This window comes from Periophthalmus magnuspinnatus, chromosome 11, assembly GCF_009829125.3.
Source record: "Periophthalmus magnuspinnatus isolate fPerMag1 chromosome 11, fPerMag1.2.pri, whole genome shotgun sequence".
NCBI classification, from domain to species: Eukaryota; Metazoa; Chordata; class Actinopteri; order Gobiiformes; family Gobiidae; genus Periophthalmus; species Periophthalmus magnuspinnatus.
The window spans coordinates 17167356-17193898 of NC_047136.2; the positions used below are offsets into that span (position 1 = coordinate 17167356).

The following is a 26543-nucleotide window of genomic DNA, read 5'->3' on the forward strand; positions in this document are numbered from 1 at the left end:
GCAGGGGCGTTGGTGAGACCGAAGGGCATAACCAAGTATTCGAAATGTCCCAGGGGTGTCTTGAAGGCCGTCTTCCATTCGTCTCCCTCCCTGATGCGCACCAGGTGGTACGCATTCCGCAAATCCAACTTGGAGAAGATGGTCGCACCGTGGAGGGGCGTAAATGCCGAGTCCAGTAAGGGAAGCGGGTATTTATTCTTTACAGTTATATTGTTCAGACCCCGGTAATCAATGCAAGGCCGCAGGGATTTGTCCTTCTTAGCCACAAAGAAGAACCCCGCTCCCACGGGTGAAGTGGACGGGCGGATGATTCCGGCAGCCAGGGACCCACGGATATAGTCCTCCATTGACTCGCGTTCAGGTCTAGACAGGTTATATAGCCTGCTAGATGGTAGTGGGGCACCCGGCAGGAGGTCAATGGCGCAGTCATATGGGCGGTGGGGCGGTAAAGAGAGGGCCTTGCTCTTGCTAAAAACCTCCCCCAGGTCGTGATATTCAGCAGGCACCGAGGACAGATTGGGGGTGTCTGGGGACGGATCAGCGACAGGAACGGACCTCCCGGCCGGAGGGAGGGCGGACCGAAGGCACTTGGCGTGGCAATCGGGACTCCAGCCCGAAACTCCGCCCCTGGCCCAATCGAAAACAGGGTTGTGGGCGCGTAGCCAGGGGTAACCAAGGACCAGAGGAGAAGCGGAGGAGGACAGGACATGAAACTGACGGTTCTCTTGGTGGTTGCCGGACAGAATCACGGTGACAGGTTCTGTGATGTGAGTGATGTGCCCCAGAAAACGTCCATTGAGCCCCTGGGCATTTAAGGGGCGTTCGAGGGGCTCCAGGTAGACCCCGAGCTGCTCCGCGACTTGGGCATCAATAAAGTCCCTCTCAGCCCCGGAGTCGATAAGGGCGGAAACGCATAAGGTCTCTGTGCGAACGCACAGGGTGGCGCTGAGCCGCAGTCTATTAGAAGAGTCCAGGATGTGTTGCTCGCCCACCAGTACTCCCAGTGCTACTGGTGGGCCCCCCCTTTTGGCCGAACTGGGCAAGTGACCACATAGTGTCCGCGCTCACCGCAGTAGAGGCAAGCCCCGGCCAGACGACGCCTCCGTTGGCGCTCCTCGGCCGACACAAGGGTCCTGTCGAGTTGCATGGGCTCATCCGGCGGGGGCGGGGCAGCGCGTGGCTCCGGCGGGACCGGTGACCGGCGTCTCTCTCGGCGACGAGCCCGTAGGCGGTTGTCTATACGGTGAGTGAGGGAGATGAGGGTCCGCAGGTCGGGGGGTTCGTCCCGGGAAACCAATTCATCTTTCAAAGTCTCGTTCAGGCCCCGCACAAACACAGCCCGCAGCGCGCTGTCCGTCCAGTCCAGCTCCGCCGCATGTGTCCAGAATTCAATGGAATAATCCGCTACCGTCCTGGAGCCCTGGCTGAGAGTCAATAACCGGGAGGCAGCATTGTCCTGGTAGTGCGGGTGGTCAAACACCAGCTTAAACGTGGACACAAATTCATTAAAATCCAGGCTATCCACAGACGTCTTCATTAGGCGCGCCTCTGCCCACTGGAGAGCTCTGCCCCGGAGTAATCCACATATATATCGGATCTTGGTGGCCCCCGAGCTGAAACGAGAAGGGCATTGCTGGAACATGAACTCGCACTGGAACAGGAATCCGCGACAGAGGTGAGGTTGTCCAGCATACGGCTCCGGATCCGTGCCTCTCGGCTCCGGGAGGCGTGGCGGCGCTCCAGCTGCAGCAGGCGGGGTGACGAGGAGCGCGGCCACCTGGTGGTTAAGCTGTGCCACCTGCTGGGACAATGTCTGATTTAGCTCCAATAGAGTTCGAATGGATTGTTCATGCTGACCCAGCACCGCCTCGGGGTGAGAGTGCGTGAGGCGGCGCGTCTGGTCCGGATCTGAGCCTGCTTGGTCCATAGTGGCCAGACCGTTCTGTCGTAACGGTGCGGATAGGACCAAAGGATGCAGACCAGAGCAGTTTTAACAGTGTTTATTTACAGCGGTGAAAATGCAGTCTTTAAACAGGTCACAAGAGCAGGTACAGGAACCGGGGAGCGGGAGACGGGTCAGGCGGGTGCGGTGCAGGTAGAGGCGGGCAGGGCAGGACCAGGACGGGGATAGAAGCAGGTGCGGTACCAGGGCGGGCGGAGCAGACGAAGACCAGAGCGGGGAGCGGGTGACAAACCAGAGACCAGGACCGGACAGGAGACGAGACGAGCAGGAGACGAGACGAGCAGGAGACGAGACGAGCAGGAGACGAGACGAGCTGGAGACGAGACGAGCAGGAGACGAGACGAGCAGGAGACAAGACGAGCTGGAAGCGATACCGGGACTGGAACGTGGCGGCAGGAGCTGGGCGAGTAGAGGCAGGAATCTGGAGGGTGCATAAATCCAAATGAGCATTTGCAGGAAAGTACCATATAACAAAGCTTAGCAAGAAACATTCACGTTTTACACGCGGACGGTCTGGCACCGAGTGTAGACTGCCAAGCCTTCTTGTACTCAGCAGCAGGTGGTGGTGATTAGGCTGATGCACCCCAGGTGTGCACGGGAGGAGTCAGGCACTCCACCCAGCTCCAGACACACAGGTAGGGGAGGGGGAGAGAGCACGGGAGGACAGGGAAAACTGACATCATGACAATATGAGTGTTTAACCCTTTTGTGGCGAATGCTTTTGTCGCCGATAGAGCGCAGTTGTGACCTTTCCATTACCGTAAATCCGCAACCAACTGTGCTTCCTGTAAATTCAAACGGCATCTCAATGCAGAGGCATGAGGCTCTTTAAATATTTTATTGTCATTACGGTAATGTGCTTACGTTGTCCCTTGAAGATGGCGATTCAGAGCGTAGTTGCCGTGGAGATTTTCCCAGTCACTTATTCGATGTGTCAAAGGATAAATATGGATGGATATGTAAAATGGAGGTAGTTGTGTGAAAAAATGCAGTACATTCTGATACTTCCTTTAACATGATTAACATTTATGGCTAAAAAAAGAATAAAAGTCTAGGTGATCTATACTGGTCTATAGTGTGCTCAGTCAGGGTTAAGTCAATCTGAATATATATACATTTGGAGTTTATTTAAAAATGTCTAAATCTGTGATGATGTGCATATCAGGAGGCAGAATCTTGTTTCAGAATCTAGGACCAGCGACAGAGACCAATCACTACAGTCTTTGATCCTGGCTCTGGGGACCTCCAGCAGATGTTGGTTTGTTGGGCCATACCCAATTTGTTTCATGTACTAAACAAAAATATGTCTTTCCTTAGTATAGATATATTGTAAAAGCAGCTATTGGGCCAAAACATGTGAATAATTAAAATGCTAGAAATGTAGTAGGAAAGAGAAGATGTCTGGTACACTGCAAACTGTTTAAAAGGAACTAGTCCTTCTGTTTTTCAAATCATGAAGATAAAGACCATTAAAGGCCTTACAAAGAACACATATGTAATAGAATCTAGTGATGGGACTTTCAGTTCTTTTATGGGAGCCAATTCTTTTGGGTCCGTTCATTTCAAAGAACTGACTCTTACTATTTATTCACATGACAGAAGCCAATGTGAGAACTCATTTTAACAACAAACTAATCACAGAAAGGACCAACCAAGGCTTAAATTTGTTTAAAATGGTTCAAACTGAGAGTGGGAGTGTGTTTACTATTTCAAATTATGCATCATCTAAATAAAACATTGCACTACCATAATAATATTCTAAACCAAAGATGTTTTTCGGGCACAAAGCTCTCACTCATGTTGCCTGTTCTGCTTCTCTGATGATTCTTGTGTTGGTTTAGCGTTTAGTGTAATAATCAGTATAAATTACACACAATTTAGAAAGAAAAAGATTTGACTGTTTTAAAAAATGAAATCCGGAGCCAACTGTTCACATTAAGGAACTGTTCAAAGGAGTCAACTTGTCACTAATCACTGATAGAAACTAGCAATGGAGTAAAAAAAAATGTATAATCCAGATCATATTTTAGTTACAGCGAAAAAAACATCAACACTATCAAAATGGTATTGTACTTATTGTTTTTCTTCCTTGTTTTTATTTTTGATCGATTGGTATTTTTGAACTTTAATAAGAGACAAATCAGCTGCCTTTTTTACTCGAGATCACTCCTGTTAGCGTAAGCAACAGGTTTGATTGACAGAGATACCAAGCGCCCGCCTCCTGCTAAACCAGAGGTGCGGGCAGGAAGGGGCGTTAGCTTCAACAGCTTCAGTCCTGATTGGCTCTTTGGTTGCTATGATACTCGAGGTTGGACACTGGCCCCAAATTTGCCGCTATAACTGCTCGCCTCGATGAGCTTCATTCATCTGTGAACTTTAAACAAAATCCTATTATTACAACAGAAATCTCCAATCTAATCTCAATGCCGAAAAAAATACCAAAGTTACCAAACAGTGAGCCTAACAGTTGCCGTGGTGATCCGTGGCAGCAGCAGCCTCCCTCTGATCAAAGCTGCGTGATGCTGTGGTTTGGCTCCCCTCATCACTGCGACATATGGCCCCGAATCTGTGCTCTCTGTCTGGGCCTTTTATCTCCGGCTCTGGGGCTGCAGATGCTCGCCGCCTCACTGTTGACTGGAGAATCAAAAGAGAGACATACTTTTTTCCTGGAGCTAAATCGTGGGCTCCAACTGTAATAACCTGGCTGGAGAGACTTTAGGAAATATACCAGACCGATGAGAGAGGTTTGAAGAAAAGTTTAGGGAATGGAGAAAGTTCAGCAAGACAAGATTAGGAGGGTTAGAAATATCGATGTTAGGGCTGCACTATTTGACAAAAATGTGCAATGTGATTGTCATATTTTAATGCATTTTTTTGGCACAGTGCGTTCAGCTCGTTTAAAACATGCAGATGCTTTCATTTACAAGTCAAACTGCATTAAAAAAACAACAAAAGAAACAACAACTGTATTTTACTTTCCAAAAACAGTGCCCTAAGTGGTCACGGTGTATGGTCACATTTTTTTTATCGCGCTTTTCCACCTTCAAGGCACTCAAAACACTTTACATCACGCACACATTCATACACCAGTTTACGCAGACACAGGGGGTGAGGAGGGTTAAGTGTCTTGACCTAGGACACAATGGCAGCATTTATCTGTGGGAACTGGAATTGCACTGCCAACCTTTGGATCTGACTGCTCAACTAATGAAGTTTAACCTTTGTTTAACCATCGACCTTTGGGTCAGTGGACAAACACTCTACCAACTCAGCTACTGTCGCCTTTTTCACTCAGTTCTGCAAAATGGAGAACTTTATTTTATTGCAATATATTTATTATCCTGTGATTTCAATTATTGCATCAGCCAATATTGCGATATTGATACTTTTGAGATATATTGTGCAGTAATTCATATATTCTTATACTTCATTTGTGAAACAATATCCCCAAACCTTTAATACGGCAGTTTTGTTGTTTATGTAGAGAAAGTGAACTTGTTTTTGTAATACAGCTGAGAGTGCAGTGCTATAGCCTATTATCTTGTAGGGCTACATGACGCAAGACAAAATATTGAATAACTATGTATACTATTGAAAAAACAGTATCATTTGAATGATTTAAGGTGCTGTTAGTACATAGTGTTTCAATTAAAGATTGTAAATGACTTAATTTTCTTGTCAAAATATGAGACAAAACCAAGACATATAAATACCTACCTTGAACATTTTGGATTTTAGTTTTTATTTTTTTAATTTTTTTAATAGTATTACTGTATTTTTTTTCTGTAGAATATGGATATTGGGTTAATCTGATCAACATCCTACAGTAATTATTCACCGCAATGACCATAATGCTAACAACAAGTAGCATGCTAACAACACACTTCCTGATTATCAAACAATAAATCTCTTTGGAACTAGATGCAGACAGGACGCAGCTGGCGTATTTTGACCTCAAGAGCAGTTTATACATCTGCATATCTGTACTGTGGCAAGACATTCTGCCCAAATACATGGGAAAAATCGTGTATATGGCGTTAAATCAAATAACCTACAAAATATACATATATTTTAGCTTCAAATCTGATTCCTTTGCCCCCTCATTGTACAGAATGCCAGCAGACTGCAGTGGTTGAAATGTTGTTCTGCCATTTCCACAGAAGTCCAGCATACAGAGAGTAGTGTCCGCCCCCAGTATATGTCACCAGGCTGCTGCACAAATGTCACTACTTCTTCTGTAAAGGGCATTTTCTTTATTGTAACCACGATGATGTATCTCTGCAAAATCTAACCTGAGTGAAAGCTGTCGATGCCCCGTCAGCCGAACATGGGCAGTTTAACTTGCTCAAACTATAGTGCGACTCTGCGGAACGGTTCTTTTTGGGCCCAAGGGGAGCAGGACAGAGGGGGAGTGTCTTATCCAGTTTGTTATTGTTAATATGCCGCTAACAGATACTTGCATTTTAATGAAGGCAGTTTAAAGGTCCCATATTACACTTTTTTCAGGTCTATGTTATAATGTTTCCTCATCAAAAACAGACCTGGACTTGTGTTTTGTTTCATTCATACTTGCTTAACAAACAGATCCTGCTTATTTAGGTTATGTTCTTCTCCCAAACTCCCAACAACACACTCTGTTCCACTTTGTGATGTCATGTGGTGATACAGAAAGCTCAACTGTGTTTTAAACTCAATACACCTCCACTAGAATCATTTGGATGATTTCAGCCATGGAATTGCCAATCTCTACTGAACAAAAGGTAAAAAGTAGCTGTTAATATGAAAACTACCACTCCGTGACATCACAAGTTGGAACAGAGCCTACTGAGCTTTGGAAATGTAGACAGACTAATAATGAAATGTTACTCATGTGCAACTCCAGGTATGTTTTTTAATCAAGGTAACAACATTATAACATAAGTTTATCTCACAAGAGTTTTGCGTAATATAGGACCTTTTAACTTTTGAAATGACTAGAACAAGTCTTGCAGCTGTCTACTGAATAAGTTTATTAGACAACAGTATCTCCAAGAAGTTGCTGTATCTGTCACAATCTGTCAGGTTTCAGGGAGTTGTGTGCGTATAGAGTGAGAAGGTGATAATTATGTGAGCTCATGGGGAGGTGTGGAGACAGCCCGAGCTCACTTCACACCCGCGTTTGCCATGTACCAGCCCTATGGAGCTCACACTATCTCTACACTACTGCAGCAGCACTTTATAATTAGTATTAAACCACAGGTGTCTCATGACCTGACAATGACGTACGAGCCGGAGATGTTATAACAGAACAGTGATGGATGATGTACTCAATGTCTTATGTAAAAATACAGATACAGAGTTAAAAAGTTAAAGTACCTGTTTAAAAATGTACTTTAAGAGTAGGAAGAAAGAGTATTTCACAGATATTTTTATAAGGTGTGGTTAATTTATTAAAGTGTTAAATGTAGTGATATTGATTTGACAGTAACAATACGAATTGGTTTCTTAATTTTTCGTATGAATTTTGTGTATTTATTTTTGTTTGTTCAAAGTCGAAGCGTGAACTCGAAAGCTTTACTCAAGATGTTATCACGAACACGGTAAAATAGCCCCTCAAATCACATGAAAAGTACTTTTTACTTCTGAGTCCTGTTCAAAATGTAGTGGAGTAGAAAATACAGATACCTGCTCTTAAATGTAATAAAGTAAAAGTAAAAAATATCCACTGTAAGTGCACTTAAGTAAAGTACAGATACCTAAACTACCTTTTACTTCGTCACTTCCCACCACTGTAACAGAATCAGTTTTTATATAATTCTTCAATTAGCCAGATTTTTTTTTCATGTATTTGAGGGAAAACTTGTCTTGCCCCATTACAGATACTCATGAGGTCAAAATAAGTCTGTGTACTGGCTGCATCTAATTATAAAGCGTTATGTGGAGCTCAACAGTGAACGCCCTCCCCTGGTTCCTGCAGTAAATTTACCACTGATTTATAATAAAGTAATATTAAAAGTTTTAAAGTTTGCTCAGGAACGTGGTGACTAATGGCAACAAGACCTTCAAAAACTTTATAAACTGCTAAGTTATTAAAGCATTTCACTGAATCTTGTGTTTTAAATGTGCTTTTTGGACTTAAAACAACCGTGTTATGGATGTTAGTTGCCACATAGCTGGGTAATAATTTGTCTATGGGAAAAATGAATGCAAAATTTATTTCCAGAACCAGAGCCGACTTGGGCTTCATTGTCTGCATGCCAGCTGTTGATAACATTACCGTGCAGGCAAACTCCGCTCTGGTCTCTGAAAGTTGTGAAAAGCACATATAAACTCATCATGGTGAATAATTAGGATGCTCAGAATGCATAGGGTAAGTGAGGAATAACTTTGGACAACTTGAAATGTACTAGTTCTGTTTTTCACATTGTTAAGTAGAAATCAGGTGCAGTGTCTTTAACTGGTTGGTGTTTTTCCTGTTTTTTCACAAAATATTATAAAACTTAAAATTCACCATGGAGACAAGCAGGTAACACCACCAAACCAGGCATCTTTTGGTAATAAAAACACATGTAATTGACTAAATGAAAGGTTTATACCATAGTGTAGGACATTCCAGCCTAACCCTATAACATTTTCATGAGATAAGCAGGTGATGGACCCCTCAAAAGAAAACTTACATAGTGCATCTTTAATCCCAAATCCTTATTGTAGTCATTGATCATTCTTTCCTCACTTTTGTAGCCATAGCTGCCCTGGGGTAGACCGAAGAAAGGAAGTGGGGCTACCAATCTCTGCCAATCTCACCACATTACACACACAGTCAAGGTGGGAGAAGTGTCTTGCTCAACAGTCAGCCATTTGATGATGTTCAGTGCAAGTTTTACACAGAAAACCGGAGCATCCAACGTGAACGCATATATATATACTGCACAATGAAAGGTCCCATCTGGCTCAAACTACGCCCGCGGCCATTTTTTGTTGACCCTCAGGCGTTTTCCACATTTGGCTCCACGTAGAACCCTTTTACCACAGGTTTTCTCTAACATCTTACATTTATATAGAACTTTTGTACCTCCAATGGGAACTCAAAGCTTTTTACATCAAAGAACCGTTCATCTATTGACACATTGATTCGCCGGTGTACGCAGACTGAGGTGGCGAGGCAGGTTAACGCCTTCAGTCATCCAGGTTTGATCCACAGCAAAAGAAAAATTCAATTCTTCGATTCCGGACAAAAGTTTTATAGTGAAATAAATGTTTTAGAGCCTTGTTTAAACCACTTAAATCACTGCAGATGTGTCAGGGATGTATGTGTTTTTTAATAAAGGGTTTGTAAATCAGGATTAGCAGATGCACTTGTATAAAACAGCGTATATAACAACGTTTTTCGTAAATAACGCTGCGATTGAATGTAGTTGTGTCCACAGTTTGCGTCTACCCTACCTGCACTACTGGAGAACACAAACAGAAATACAGGGACAGCTGAGTTCACCTCTTCCCCCCTCCTCTCTTCCGCTCATTCTCCACTCCTCTGCCCTTTTCTCCGCACATCCTCCGCTCCTCTGTTCTATGTTTGTCTTCATAAATCCACAAAGCCAACTTGCTCTCTCCCCTTGGTATTCAACAAGTGCTCCACAGTCACATCGTAAAGTGAAAGCAAAAAGTGCCGTTTGCCGGTCGAAGCGGTGCGTGCTGGCTTTTGTATACATCCCACGGTTTACGCGATAAACCCCGAATATTTCCGCGAGAGACGCCAGCAGACATCCAGCTACAAGTAAAGTTTTGTCCAGAAACTGACATCCGACTGCGCTTTTGGTCTGTCAGAAATTAGAAAATGGAAGGTTTCGTCTTGTTGTTGTGTTTATTTTCTGTGTGGTTATGAAAAGCTGGTACAAAATCATTAATTCCACACTGCGACAATGGTCAAAAATAGACTCCTTGCATATTTTGGCTTAGGGCCTCGAAGACGGATCGAAGACGTGACGCGGCGGTGTAAACATAACCATTTATTTTGAACCCATTCTAATTGTTGAGTTGATGAAATTAGGCGTTAGTTTCTTTCTGAAGGACGAAATAACGTGTTCACTGGTAGGAGCTGGGATCGGATTGTCACTCGCGGATCTGACCAGTCTACCAATTTTATGCTAGTGCTGCGAGTGAGATTCGAATCAAACACCTTCTGATCTGTAGACGAACACTGAGCCAACTGAGCCTCTAAGATGAAGTGACTCGCTCAACAACACAATATCTGATGACTATAGCGGGGATTGAACCACCAGCTTTCAAATTAGATGGCAGACCTGTCCCATCAACTGCATTCTCTTACTTTCTTTGAGCCATTTTAAAGGTGCACTATGTAACTTTTCTGGTGGGGGATCTTCTACTTGCTTGTGTCCATAGAGACCTCAATATATATTTCACCATATAATAATAAATATAATATAATAATAATAAAAACGTGACCTTTTTTTTCTTTTTTTTCATAAATAAAATAAATTAAAAAAAATACAAATAAATAAATAAATAAATAATAATTAATAAATAAATAACGTGACCTGGAATTTACACCAGACACAACAGAACTTCGCCTGCAACTCTAGCCCCTGTTTATTCTCACATTTTTGAATTATTATGTTTTAAAACTATACAAAATGTGACAAGACAATACTTTACGTAGCAACTGTCTTTCCTCTAAAAAGGCGGGAGACGTGGAAAATTTTGAACTACAACAGCTGCTGGTGTAGATGGTCAGTTAATAATAAAAGTGATTCTTGCACGTATGCTGAGTGATGCTGCGCTGGTGTAAATTGCGGGTGATCGGCGTCTTCTCTCTTTATTCTGTCACCTGTTTGTCCCCGTGGAGATAGACAGGTTTAATGCCCTACAGTTTAACATTCTAGGCAAAGCAATAACATCTCTATGGAGAAAAGCAGCTGGCGGAAAGCATCTTTAATTGGTCAAAAATACTGAAGAACAATTGCATTTTTATGTAAACCCACTTGGCACGTTCTTCACGGCACAATTCTTTTTGGCATTCTCACAACTTTCATAGCCTCAGTATTTTCCATTGCATTTGAATTCTCCAAACAATCTGTTGATGTGCCACAGGTGGGGCTGCATCTCTCCTCTCTGTCTCGCTGTCTCTCTTTCTCTCTCTCCTCCTGTCTTTTTAAATCCCTCCTCAGAATCACAACGAGCCTTGGCCCTCCAATCGTCTCCCTTGTGCACAGCTGCAGGTGTCAGAGCACAGCTGTCTGTTGGCCAGGAGCACCCAAATAAAGCATCTCCACGCATCATTGCACTGCAGAGTCCCCCCCCCTCTCTCCCTCGCAACCCGGACCATTGTTTAACGTCTTTAGTGCGGCCTAATTAAGCTAATTGTCTGGAAAAACAGGTGAACCCGCGCTGGAGGTTGTTAATGGAAGGTAAATGCGTCACGGAAACAGTGGTGAGATGAAAGAGAGTGAGGAATGGGGAGAGGGGAGATGTGGGAAATGAATGCTGACAATACTAAAACTGGTTTCTTATGGCATGGTGCCTTCAAAATCTGAGAAACAGTATTAGTTCATTTTAAACAGTTTGTAGCAATCTGACGTACTGGGGAAGTTGGCACTAGCCTCCCCTAGAATCGCCAATGCACCTCCATAGCTCCGCGATCTCAATTAAAAATGTTCAAATGGTGACTGCAAAGTGTTCAAAATGAGACTGCAGATAAACAGATAAAAAAAGAATTCCATATTAGGTTTTATCAATCACTACGGGAGCTAACTACATTTAAAGTTGCTTAAAACAGTGATTCAAACATGGTAGGGGATAAGGGTCTGTTTGAATCCATAAAAAGCTCTAAATTAACATGTTAAGTGAGCACCCCCATTGAACAACTTAGCACCTCCACATGAAGAAATCTCTAGAAAATGCATGTATCATCAGAACAAAATCTATAACATCTTGTACCTGAGATAATTAAGAATTTGGCGCGTCCGTTGTTGATTCTGCAAAAATCAGCGTTTTGTTTCAATCCTCTGTGGGGTTTTTTCCCTTTTATACTCGTCTTTATACTCGCTATAATTGTTTTAACACAAACAGAGCAGGTGGTTCTCTGATTGGCTAATCCAGACTCACTGTTCTTTGTAAAGTTATGTCAAATGTATATATAAACATAATCCCAGCGTCCTAATTATTCGTCACAATGAGTAACTTTCAGTGGTCAGAGCGAGTGTTGCCGTCATGGTAGTGCTAACAAAGACTAGCATTTAAACAGTGGACTCGTCTCATTTCGTAAGAGCTGCTTATATGATGTATTTGTACTGGGACAAGACAAGTTTTGCTCAAATATAATGAAAAACAAAATTGGGTACAGCGATTTTAACTGTCAACTGTAAATCCAGTCACAGAAGGACATGAGCAAGAGTTCTTTTAAATGATGCAATTTAGCTGCTATAACTATTGGCCTCAATTGGTTTCAATTGGCTGGAACTGAACAGTATGGAGCCCCTGTGTCCACTTCTATATACAGTCTACTGCACTGGTGGAAGAAGTACTCGATTTTGTTACTTAAGTAAAAGTGCAGATACCAGAGCAAAAAAAATACTCGAAGTAAAAATAAAAGAATCAGATGAAAAAAATCAACTTTAGTAAAATTATTTAAGTGTTTAAAAATGTACATAAAGAGAAAAAAGTAAAAGTATTTTGCACAGATTTGTGGTCTCATGAGGCTTCAGATGTAGTGATTTTGATAAAGATTTGTGCAGAATTTTGTTCAACAGAAATAATTGAATAAGTTGTTTTTGTTTTTTTGTTTTTTTTTTCTAGCTGGGTTAGGGTTTTTTAATTTGTACATTCTTGTTTGCTCAAATTACGAATGTGTTAAAAAAAACAAAAAAAACAACTCAACCTTTACAGCAGGTCTCAGACAATAATAAAAAAATACTTTTACTTTTCAGTCCTGTTCAAAAATGTAGTGGTACAGACACCTGCTCTCAGATGTAGTGAAGTAAAAGTACAACGTACCCACTTTAAAACTGACTTCAGTTAAGTACTGATACCTAAAATGTATACCTATGTACAGTACTTTACTACTTTTCCTCTGTTACTTTTCACTTCCAGTAAACTGCAGTGTTTCTCAAACTGTGGTACAGAATTCACTTTATCCACTTTTTTCCTCCTCTTAATAATTTGTCATTTATAACTACAGTCGAAATGATGTGGTCCAGACCTGGTTTAGCCCTAAATTAGACCTGGAATAGTCCTGTCATAGACTTGGTTTAGATCTGGTGGTGAAGCCTAGTCTTTTTTTCGGTGATACCTGGTGTGAAAAGTTTGAGAGGCAGCAGTCTATGCTTCTGTTTCGTCCTTACTGACCACTAGAGGGCGTTTCTAAAACCGCTGAATGATTCCCTTGGTGCATTACACATGATTTAAAGCTAATTTCTATGACGCCTCGAGGAACATCACGTGACCGAACATTCAGTGGCATCATAAATATTGAAATGTTCCAACAGGTACTCGTAGTCCTGAGAAAGAGACGTGAATATTTCATGTCGTTGTAGTCACTGGAGAGAGACAAGCTCTGGGTTATTCATGTGCTCTACAGTATGATATTGTGTCTAGTGTGTCGTATTGGGAACTCAAAATAATGTGAGCAAGTACAGCAACAGAGTATGCCATATGAAAGAATATTTTTTCATATTTTGTGCATTAAAAAAAGTCAACATATTACTTTCATTTTACTTATTATAATTAACTAAACTAATGGGTTTTCCCTGTAAGTTAATCATTAGACTATTGTTCAATAAATGATAGATGGAACAATGTTGATACTTTGCAGCTCATCAACATTTTTTCGAGGTGGTGCTAACTAGAGGCACTGTTCTGTCTAAAGCTTTGTTACTGAAGTTAAACAGAGACTTGTTTCTTGTTGTTTTTTTCAACACAATCTGACCAGAAACAACTGACTGAGCTGGAACAAATGAGCTGATTGTGCACTCAAAATAGTCCCTCTTACATTACATTAGTCACAGGCTAGCTAGCATTAACCAACAGTTTTTCAGTTCGTCACTCTCACCTTTTTTAACCCTGTTTTAATCACAGGCTTCTGAAAATGTATTGTTTTAATCCATTCTGTGTTTTTTCATGAGTTTCAGACCATCTAAAAACATTTGGCTGTACTTGCTAATGTGTGCATTGTGTCACCATGGTAACTGCTGAGCATTCCTCCATAGACATACATGCGTGTAACCCCGCCTCCTCCCAGTATGGCTGCAGGTTGTGTTTTGTCGCATTACTAGCAAAGATTAATGTGACTGTTGGTGGCACTTGCACAGATATTGTTGTTGTTGTTTTGTTTTTTCTGTGTTTATCTTTATTGTTGCACACAATTTCCCAAAGCAAATAAAATATCACCAAAATCTAGGCCCACATTTAGCTGCTTAAATAGCTAGCGTCTGGCCAGGAGATTCTATTACTGGGCTGATCATTTCCAGGAATCACTGCTGCAGTCAATTTAGGGCCAAACTATTTTGGAAAAAAATATGTAATTGAGATTTTTCAGACAAACATTGTGTTGTTTTTTTTTGTTCTGGTCAGTCTCCATGAAGTTGTTATTGCCTGCCATAAATATTCCACACTATGGCATCACACATTTTCTCTCATTACAGGGGTTTTCATTGCTCAACAGTTTGGTCTCCTCTGCACAGATCTGACTTGTGACTTAGCCTGTTTTTGTCAAGCTGCTTGTCTCCATGGTGATACGTGTAATGCTTTACTGTGAAACATTCAATACATAGCTACAACACTTAAGTAGACACAAGCAGATGGCTCACCCTTAATCAGAGTATTTTAAACATGTTTATGGGGATTGGCATTTGAAAGACACCAAAAAAATGAACTACTAAACTATTGCAGGGGTCCCACGCTTTTCAGAACCAAACATTGTTCATAAATGTTGAATTTAGAATGATTTCAGGGGTCTAAACTACAGGCTTATACAAAATTTAACTGGATATTTTTTGGGTTTGCAGAGGAAATGATTTTATTTGAGTATTACAGTCATTTGTGGAAGGCTGGTCTCAATGTTGCTCTTTGCTCTTGTCTCCTCAGACCTCTCAGGAGTTCCTGGACCAGCTCATGTCCAAACTTGGGGGTAAAAACCCGGAGGAGACAGGGGGCTTCCAGGAGGCTCCTCTGGCCTACGACGCCGTATGGGCCCTGGCTCTGGCCCTCAACAAGACCGTGGGGCCCCTGAAGGCCAAGGGCTACAGGCTGGAGGACTTCAATTACAACAACAGAGAGATCACCGCTGAGATTTACAGAGCGCTCAACACCAGCTCCTTCGAAGGAGTGTCGGTCAGTACACAGAGGGTTAATGTGTGAGAGTATATACTTTGATAGTTGTACCAAAAATAATATGACATATATCTTGGGCTATTGGTAAAAAGACGATATATAACTATCCTCTCTGTAAAAGGTTTTGGTTTTAATAATGAACAAGATGAACCAAAAGTTTTAAAACTGGTTCTTTCAATTTCATACATTTATTTATCAGCAGTGAAAAGGAAAAAAAAAAAGTTTTTCTATTCATCTGCAGCGTCTGGCCTTAAAGCCTCAGTATGTAAAAATATTGTTGTTTGGTTTCCACTGAAAACATACATTCTTGCTGTGAGCTGGTTTATATCTCCACAAACCTGACTCTCATTTGGCCTGGAGGAGGCCCTGCTCCTGCTTGTTTCCAATATTGTTTCCAATATTCTTCAACAGTATAAACTTGTATATTTCCATGGAGAATGTTCCAAAGTGTGGTTACAGACTGCACCTTCAAATTAAATCTATAAAATCTAAAATCTTTCTGTGTCCATGATGGTGGATCTCCTGCACCAACAATACCAACTGTTTATGTTTGAGCAGGCTGGTGTAAATGTATTCTACTGTACTTTTGACTTTTTGATAAAGGTGTTGTTTTGTCTTCAGGGTCACGTAGTGTTTGACGCCCAAGGCTCTCGTATGGCCTGGACTCTGATTGAACAGCTCCAAGGTACAGCCCCTCACCTCTACCATGTTTACTCATCTATACATGTCCTTCATACTGCGACTGCATTCATCATGTGACCAGGGGGAGTTCAGCCCTTGTGCTATTTAAAGGGGGGCTAAATTTCAATGTAAATTAAGTATATTTTTGACAAACAAAAAAAAAAAAAAACTTTGAATGGTTGATTTATATACAGAGGTTGATTACAATCTTTTGCTTCAATAGAGCTTAATCACGATTAATCAGATTTTGTGCGCAAGGTTAAAAAAAACATATCTGTGCGTCTGGGACAATATTATTTAAAAATGAAGCACAAATAATATCACAAGGCTCAGTATTAGCACATTTCATTACTTTTCTAATATCTATGTTTATTTATTTATTTATTTTGTGCAATAAAATAAGTTAGTGTACCCAACCCTAGTAGAAAATAACTAATTACAAATACTCACATTATCAGAAGTGAGTAGATCTTTTAGGCAGTTGTACTTTACAATTTAAACATGTACTTGTAATTAAGCATAATTCTACCTATTTCATTGTAATTAACTACATAGAAAATCATATAAGTGAGTACTTCTCCTCTCTAACACACACTACAGCACATAATCTGCACACTTCAATCAGCTTTAAACTGTTTAATCATTCAAGCGTTGTATAAAAACATCTAAAATGCTACTAAAATTGGGTTAAATGCAACTAGAACTATCAGTATATTAGATATGTATATTTTACATTTGACATAAAATCTGGCAGTAGTGCTTGTACTTATAACTGAGTACATTTTATCCAGGTAGCTGTATGTGTTTATAATTCTTTACAAAGCAGAAGAATCATATACCGTACTTAACATGAACTATACTAAGCTTAGTCAAATCTATATTGTTACCGAGAATGCGTAACAATATGCTGCTATTGTTACAATAATAGTTAAGACAGATTTGAATATTCCATCATAAACTTTAAAATGAGACTTTTCTGCTTAAACAGATTTTATTCTCTTTGCTGACCTCAATGGGAGAGAGACCCCCACTGGTCCAAAAACTTCAAAATATTTCAAAATGTAGCGTTGGTTACAATATGAAAAAGTGTTAGTACTTTCAAATGCCTAATCCATGTGAACCCCGCTGTGCTCCCAGCGTCACTTGTCAGAACTTGCGTGCACTGTCAGGAGACCATTAGTGTGGCTGCTCTACTTTAGCGTTTTCTCCACTCGTCAAACATCTCACAGAAGTGGTGCATGGAGGAACATCACAGGAGATTACCCAAAGGTCTGATCTCCCAAAGCTAGAGCCTATAGGAGCGGAGTGCTGCCCTGTAGTGTACATGTTTTAGGATCTTTGGGACAGATGTGTATTCATCACCAGTACAATAGAATAATACAAATTCAATCAAATCAATCAAACTTTATTTATAAGGCACTTTTATAGTCATTAAAAACAATCCCACATTTCCTTCCACTCAACCACAACCGTCCAACCCCACACAACCAAACAACTCACACACAGACACCATCACAAGCTCAGTCCCACATGTACACACACACACACACACACATACACACGCACACTAAAATACATGTACAACTATGTAAAATATGAGGCTGAATACAGACCAACCAGTTGAGAAAGCACCATCAGAGGAGCATCAGCACCCCGACAAAGGGCCTAGGGAGAGATGAGCCAAACCACCAACCCCCCACCAGGAGCTCACCAGACAGACCCCAGCAGCTCCAGACGACCACTGCTCTGGCCAAAGAGGGGACTCTGTTCCTGGTGTAGATGACTCGTCTGATGATGCTTTCTCAACTGGAGATCCTAAAAGTGATAAAAGAATATGAGTTAAAAGCTGAGAACTAGAATATAAAATAACATCAAGAACATAATATAGAGTAAATAAATATACAAAATATGTGTAATAAAAAATAAATAAATAAAAATTCATCAAAAGCTAAACTAAAAAGATGGGTCTTTGAGCCTGCTCTTAAAAACATGAATGTTCTGTGCGGCTCTGAGATCCTATTCGACTGGTGATAAAAGCATGCATTAACGTCTCTATGTTGGCCGAGAGAGAATGGAGCAGACTCTAGCTATGTTTTTAGGTGATAAAAAACTATTTTTGTGATGTTCTTAATGTGTAAGATAAAGGTTAGCTCAGAGAGACAATACTTGTTACTTGATAAAAGGACCTATGACTAAAACCTCTGTTTTGCCCTCGTTAAGCTGTTTTTTGCCTAACTGTTGGTGGTTAATTTCATGACTCCTGATGAGACACCGCCAAGAGGGAGCATACACGGGTTAAAAAGCACAGAACCTAAAACCAAACCTTGAGGCACACCCACATACTAATGGGACAAACCCTTCTTTTGTTGAGTAACTTCCTCACAGCAAATGATACAACCAATGTGGAACACCTTGACCTGTGTCAGAGCAGACTTTATCACTACTCTCTAAGGATAGGCGATATATCGGTTCCGGTATCAGTATCGGCCAGTATCAGTACAGATTTGTTGCTATCAACTGATATTGATATTTAATGCCAATATTTTTTGACACTGCTCTATTCTCACAGTTTGTCCCCAGTGCATCAGATTTATCTTTTTAAACTGACTGAAGTGTTATTTTTACAAAAGTGAAAAGTTAATTTTGTGATCTTTACTTCACCTTTAGCTGAATTTGTGAGCTTTTCAACAATTTGCCATTATTTTCTCCTCCACAGCTTTAGCACTTCAGCGTGACATGTAAACAAACCCAGAACTCTCCGTATTCATGTCAGAGCATTGCTTATAAATCTCATGTTGAAAACAGTCTGAATGACATACGGTTATTGTGCTGCGCTAAAAGGTTAGGAGCCACTTAACTTTCCACTTTCATAACTTTAGAAACTGTACATCTGCATTAAGAATTAAACTACTTCATTTTCTTAGGTTGAGACGAGTTTGACACAGCGCATTGACTTCCCAATGGATTTGCAGCAGCAGGAAACTCTGAGGATTTAGTTTAGATAATAAGTTTAGTATTGATTAGCACCTGAGTTTCAATTTTTTACAAGGCTGTATTAGAGCTTGAAAGCATGATTTCTGTTATAATTCAATCTCTTTGCTGTTAAACCTTGTGTTGGATACTGTGTGTTAGAGACATTGACATCTTTCTGTGACATAGTCTGCCTTTCTGTAAACAGTGAAAGACCTTACATTTATGACCTTGTACACACAGTATGTAAAATTTGTCGAAGTCGATGTAGGTCCAGCGTTTTATATAGTACCTTTCTCAGTGTATAGTACTGGGAAGGCTGCCTGCTGTCTGTACCTTCACTCATCTGATCAGATAAAAACTTCTTTCAACTCTCTACCTCACATGTGTCAAACTCAAGGCCCATGGGCCAAATGCGGCCTGCCACATCGTTTTATGTGGCCCGCGACAAAGTAAATTAAAAGGCATGACTGTCCTATAATATGAGTTTATCAGGACTTACACATTTTTTCATATCTATGCAAATCCATATGTAATATTTGTAACTTGAATAAGTAATAAATATAGAAACGGTTAATTAACAAGATTAAAAAGTAGTTATTTTACATTACATTTGGGTACATTTAGTTACATTTATCTTACAGTTACATCTGGCCCTTTGAGAGCAACTATTTTGTTGATGTGGGCCTTTGTTAAAATGAGTTTGACACCCCTGCTCTACCTGGTCTTCAATCACTTTCTTCATGATTATAGGGCTTCATAATAACGATTTGTGAAAAATATCCAATTGGGATTCTGTCCTAAGTTCACATTTCAATTATACCCAGAAGAATTGACAAAAAGACCGACTTAAGTGCAGAATAAGACAGGATGCTTTGTTAATACTTCAAAAAAGTTGCAGCTTTTGTGATTTGCTGATTGTAGCCATTTAATTTGATGCAATCGTCTACATTCTGAGGAGTTTTAAATGCTCCAATTCTTTCTCTGAAACATGTTTAGATAAAAGTCAGACCTCTGCTCTCTCTCCTATGAATGCGGCACTGCTCAAACTCCTCTCATTGACTTGTATTTTGCCCCAGTTTTCCGTGGCTGCTCTCGGCTGATCCTGGACTTGTCAAACAGCTCATTGAAGTGTCAGGCAGCATCACATCACTCTCCTCCCTTCCCGCCTCACACGGCAAGCGTTCCATTCACCAAAACTACATTCTGCCCTGACACCCGGCCTAAAACAGCAATACCAAGACGGCTCCAGGTGACAGTTACTGACAGAAGTCTCGGGGTCATCTCCCAGAATGCACCGGGACTGTTTGATGAGGGGAGCGGTCACATGTAGATTCACTGGACCGGACTGACATGTAATAGTCTCAAAGCAAAACTGACACAAGCAATATAAGTCAAATCTGATGTTTACACAAGATTTCTGACTTGGATTTAGACAGAAACTGTTTATTTATTTATCTATTTGGACTATTAGTTTATGGCGTAGACTGTATAAAGAAGTGGACTAAGTGAGTGTGACGTCATCCATAGCGTTCAGTTCCAGTCAAATGAGCCAGCTGGACCGACCTCGGGGAAAGAAGGCATCTGATTTGTCTGTTATTAATGTTCATATCTTGATTTACAGACACAATATCGAAATAAATACCAGGATGATGTAGAGCGGGTTAATACGACCATTTTAAGACCAAAATGACAAACCTGACAGCAGCAGTTACGGAGAGAGAGCCGACGGTTTTTCAGTGTTAAGTGAATTGGAGCCAGTCGATGAACCCGGTGCACACCCATGATCACTTACTCTTTGAAACGCATTGTCTAGCCGGTTTTCTGTGTTGATTTATATGTGCAGTCTATGGTTTATAGGTGTTATAAATAGCAAATTTTATATGAACAAAATGTATGTTGTTAAAGACTCTGTAAGGTAAAGTATATTGTAAGGTATGTCCAGTTATTAATCTTTGAACAACTGCAGCAAGTAAGGGTCGTGAGCGAGGACATGACAAAGTGCAAATGGATAATAGATTACACAAACATGTTTACTCAAAATGGAACCTGTACTGAAATTAACATTCAACCCCATTCATTTTAATAGGACAGTACAAAAAACAAAACAATGAGTAATGCTAACCAAAGGAGCTCTGCAGTGTTCGCCCACTGATTGTTTCCGGAAGTAAATTTCCCATTAATTTTTAGACTTTCTGAAATAAATAAATAATAATAACATTAAAGGTTTGAGAGGTTGCTCAGGGCTAATCAGATATGTGGTAACTAATGATGACAGGACTTTATTTAAAATCTGTTTCTGAAACTTTATAAACACTAAGTCATCAAAACATTTCCCTGAATATTGTGGTTTAAACTGTCTTTTGGTTATCACAAAGCTAAATAGCCCCTGTAGTTTCACTTACTATTAGAATTTTCAAAAAGTCTTTGGGAAAAATGTATGGAAAAATTGCTTCCAGAACTAGAGTGGACTTTGAATTGGGCAGCTCCATATCTAACTTCCAGCTCCTCATTGTGAACCTTGTGACCTGCTTAATAGTTTGTCCACTATTGGCCAGCATAACTTTAGATTTAAGAAATATGTATTACATGATTGTTACTCGTGTTAATATTTTCTATCGAGGCTCTGTGCAGTCGAGTGGTCATTAGTCACTTAAACAGCCCTGGTATTTGTGATGTTTGGAGGCTAACGCTAACGCCCTCAGTGAAAATGCATTGGAGCTAATGTCTGGAACAGTACCAGTATTTAGAATGTATGTGTTCTGTGTAGAAAAACTAGATGGATCCATTTAACTGATCGTCAATGAAGTTTTGGAGCAGAAGTTGGACTTTGGAGTAAGAAATGTGACCGTTTTTTGTGTTAATGGTAAAGATTAAAAGTTTGTATTGTTTATGTTCAGGAAAGAGATATTGAATTTATATTTGATTCATTTTTTCCATTCAAACCAAAACTATTGAATCTAACACCAGAATTTAAAAACAAAAGATAAGATAAGAAAACCCCCAATGTAAAAATCCAATGCTGCAACACAAAGTTCAAAAACAGCAGGAAAATAGGAACATACTATCAGAAACAAGATCAAGGTAAATTATATTATAAAGATTTACAATAGATATAAAAACTACAACACTATGTCTAAGCTATAAGGCTACAGACCTTTGCCATCGTCTGACTGTGGATATAAACAGTGCAGTGCAGCATATGGACAAGAATAAATAGCAGGCAAAGTGACTTCAGTATATTATAGTATTTGTACAAGAAGACGCTATGACTTTGGTCATCTACAGTGCAGCACATGAACAGATTAAATAAATAAAGAGCAGTTAAAGTGACTTGGGTGAACTGTACCTAGGTCTGTCATGATAACACATTTTGAAGTGCGATATATTGCTGAAGTAAATATAGACGATAAACGATAATATTGAAAACAAACAAACCATACAGCTGAATCTCCCAAAAGTATTCAAAATTTAAAAAAATAAAAATAAAAAATCATAAGCTAGAATGAATACATAACAAAACACAACACTTAAGTAATTAGTTTGGCTCTATAATGAGTCAAATCTTATCATATTGCAAAAAAATAACTCAAAATTTCCCACCAGGACAATGAAAAGGTATACACGATAAATACTGACCCCTAAAAATTATTATTCCACCTATAATTTTTAGAACAATATGTACATTTAAGATATAGTATTTACTGTGAGAGGCCTAATTGTACCACGTTATGTTACAGTATTGCATATGATTATTACAGTTTTGTTTTTTGTTTTTTTTAATTTATTTATTTTTTTGTATTTTTGTTAGTATCATCCTGCTCTACTATTGAATAAGCTAAAGAAGTGAGAAAAAAACATTTTAACACTGTAAAAAGCTTGATTTCTCATAATGTCTGCTTTAATATTTATATTATATTCGGAGCTTACATAACTCGTGATTCCGTCGTGCTGTCTCTGCTCCCCTCTCCTGTCTGTAGAGATGTGCTGCAGTGTCGCGCTGCTCCCGGGGATGGTTAAATATGGATGTTGTTGTGTAGCTGTGTGAGGGTCAGTACTGAAGCATATCCGAGCCCCAGGCGTCTCCTCTGCTCTGCTCCAGTCCTAAAGAAATCATTAAAATATAATCTGGTCCCTTCACCAAAGCTCTGGTTTGTCCACACTTTGGTTAATTTGTTTGGAATCAATACAAAAATCGTTGTCCTGATTCTGGAGATGCAGCTGGGGGAGACTCAAACTGCCTTAATGAGTAAAGTTAATGTTTAGGAACTTTTAACTGGTCCAAAGGTGTTTTAAAAGCCCCCAAATGTGAAATTAAGAACATTCACTCTAGATCCACAATGAAAACATACCACCCGACATGTTTTTAAAGAATTTTGATTTGAAATTTCATAAACATGACTTAACTGTGTCCCCAGATAGAAAATCAAATCAAATATAGCTTTTACTGATAGCAATTGTAGAGAATCTGAACCTAGAAGGAAAGGTGTAACTATTCCTTACACTGCGGGTGTGTCTGAAAAACCTCAGAGAATTTTCAGAGAGTATGAGATTCCTGTCTTTTTCAAACCTACAAACAATTTAAAACAAAAACTGGTCCACTCAAAGGACAAAACCCTGAGCTATAAACAAAGTAATGTGATCTACTCCATTCAGTAGTGAAGAGTGCAGTGAGCTTTACTTTGGAGAAACTAAACAGTCACTCCATAAGAGGATGTACCAACACCATTGTGAGAGCTTCTCTGGACCCCAGTCTGCTATACATCTCCATCTCAAAGCCACGAACCACTCCTTTGAAGATAGTGAAGTTCAGATCTTAGCCAGAGAAAAGAAATGGTTTGAGAGAGGAGTTAAAGATGCTATTTTGGTGATGGTTTCAGCTGCAGCTGGAGACAATAGATGTTTACAGTTTCAGTGTAGTTAGCTCCTCCCTTCAGATAGATATAAGGCAGTGTCCACCACAATCTGACCAGAGCTGAAGAAGTGGCTTGGATGAACAGCAAAACGTCTTCACTCCTACAACACACTACAAACAACTTTAAATATATGCTAACAATGTAAATTATACAACTAATAGAACTCCTCCAACAAGCAGCAACACTGGCATATGAGTGTTATTTTAAAGTTAAATAAACGCCCACTTATAAAGAAATAGAAAATTATAACATTGTACAGTCAGGTCAGGGGAACATCAACAACATAGCTTTTTCCATTCCCTGCATAATAGTTTGCTGTGGGGCCTGGTGTTTGTACTTCTAGAAAGCTGTTATTCACCTCAGTATTAAAGTATTTATTGTTTAACTGCTGCCTCTTTCTCACAATGAATGTGCTTTGTTTAGATACCATCCTCTGTTCAAACCACTTTAAAACACCACTGGCTATTCCAAATACTGGCACGGCTTTATCATTTTCACTTTTGGCTTCCGTGCCTCAAATAAGTGCCAAGAACACGTCAGCTCTTTGAAAATCCTAATTAGTTTTACATTTTACATTTTGTTTGCTGTCATGCTCCCTTAGCACCGCCACATTTGTGTCTCACTAAGTTGAAAATGCCAAACAAATCAACTCTTCCCCTGAGCTATTTTAAAATGCTTGCGCGCTTCCATTATTATACTTCTGTCTTCATAGATGCATTTGTCTGACTGCATTTGAAAACCTGCTCTATTCTGAAGAAGCTAATTGTGTGAAAAGTGTTGTCTCCGCACTAACACTAGCTTTCCCAAACATAGTCATGTATTAAAGCACATGTAGAGTAGCTTGTGTGAACATTGTTAGACTAGTTTAAGTGCAGATGACAAGTTTTCATGTTTTTCCACTTACGGAAAATCATTTTGCATCAGTTAAATGGCAGTTTGTGGAAAAAAGTTGAAAAGAAAAGCACAAAAATACAGGAAGTAGTGCTGAGTTCTAAAACAGAATCTCTCTACCTGTGTTACTGGAAATTTCACCCAAAATACTCAGATAAATTATGTATAAGGAAGGCGTTTAAAAATTCATTCAACAAAATAAAGATGTTAATTACCTATTGTGTAATTTTGGCAATATCTGGGTCATTATGGTTGCTAAGTATTTATTGAATTACCTCTACGTATGTCACACCTGCTGTCCGGATACAACCAGGAAGTAAAATTATAAACTTAACTAAACTTTACAAAAATAAAAAAAACTAGACACAATTTTAGTAAATTCTTAAACATAATGATGTAACTATGTTTTAGTGAAATGCGTTGTCTGATCTGTCATGTGCATTATAAGTAATCAGGACTAACGGGTTCCCTCAGGATCTCGTAATCAGACCAGGACTAATTATCATATTTAATAATGATGTCGCTGTAGAGCAGGGAGTTGAAAAAGGATCTCTATTTGCATGAACAGACATGCTAATTGCACCGGCGCACTGAAGGAAAACATTGATTTTAATGCATCTATTATCTACTGTACAGTATACTGCAGGGTTTTCTTTACAACAAATTTGAATTTCTTTTTAGTCTTTAGCAGTTATTTTCAGACAATGACAATAATATTACTATAGTAGGCAATTTTGCCTAATGGTAGGTAACACGCCAGGAAACAATTTTAGCACGATTCAACTTTTAGAGCTCAAGATCTTTCTAACGCTTTTCAGGAAGTTTCTGTCAATGTCTGTCCTGTGAATGTCACTTTTTAGTATTGATACTTTCTCAGATAACTATGTAGTTTTGACACTAGTTTTATTATCGATTAGTATCTGCTTTTCGACACTTCTGACAACCCTAAAATGTCCCCACTGTTACCTTCTCCATGTAATTGTTTGAGTGTAGTCATGCTGTGTGAGACTCTCAGGTGCAGCTGACACATGTCTCCTCTGAGAGTCATGTGGAACAGGCTCATGTCACTTCAGCACAGCCTCAACAACACAAGCTCCTGTGAGCGGCTGAGAGAGGACCCACACTACAGGGGCTGGGATGACCTGAACTCAAACTGTGAAACACATGATACCAACACTATAGTTGTCCAGGAGTTAAAAAAAAGTAAGGATCTGTAAGTTATACACATAGAGATGTTATGCAAAGTTATTTTTATTTATTTTTTTAACTTGGCTTTTTTTTCTTTTAAACTTGGCTTTTTTTTTCTTTTTAAATCTTTTTAAAATTCCCATGTATTAGCGTAAAACATATTTCTTTCCCCAGGACAGATATATTGTATAAGTAGCAAAATTGTGAGAGAGACTAGCTGTTTTGTGCACTATACTACACAACTGGCACGCACCTTGTCAATTGCATCAGGTTTGTGAAGTTGTAGTGTACTGTGTGGCAGCATGGGTGACGTCAGCACACGGGCTAAGCATTGGACAGAATTGTACTGCTAAGTGTAAAGAGGGTTCGAATAGGGCCCAGGAGAGATCACAAGATTACTCAAACACACATGGACCAACCACTTCAAGTCAAGTTTTTGATGAGGGTTATGTGTGTGTGTGTGTGTAATGCTGTTCCCTTGTTCCCTTAATCCGCCTGCCAATCACGCCAATCAGACCTTGGAGACCACAGCCCAGACTCCTTGAGCATAATAGAATAAGAGTGTTGGCTGTTGTCTGGCCACTTAAAATGCAAGCTCCCATTCAAATGTC

At 39.9% G+C, this 26543-nt stretch overlaps 1 protein-coding gene across 1 annotated transcript in view; it reads left to right on the forward strand.

The window, feature by feature from the left end:
• Nucleotides 1-26543, forward strand: part of gabbr1b (gamma-aminobutyric acid (GABA) B receptor, 1b) — a 249965-nt gene that overhangs the window by 147282 nt on the left and 76140 nt on the right. Inside the window, exons 11-12 of the mRNA XM_033975440.2 lie at nucleotides 15041-15286; nucleotides 15908-15971. Coding sequence (XP_033831331.1) covers nucleotides 15041-15286; nucleotides 15908-15971 — 310 coding nt within the window. The remainder of the gene's footprint in view (nucleotides 1-15040; nucleotides 15287-15907; nucleotides 15972-26543) is intronic.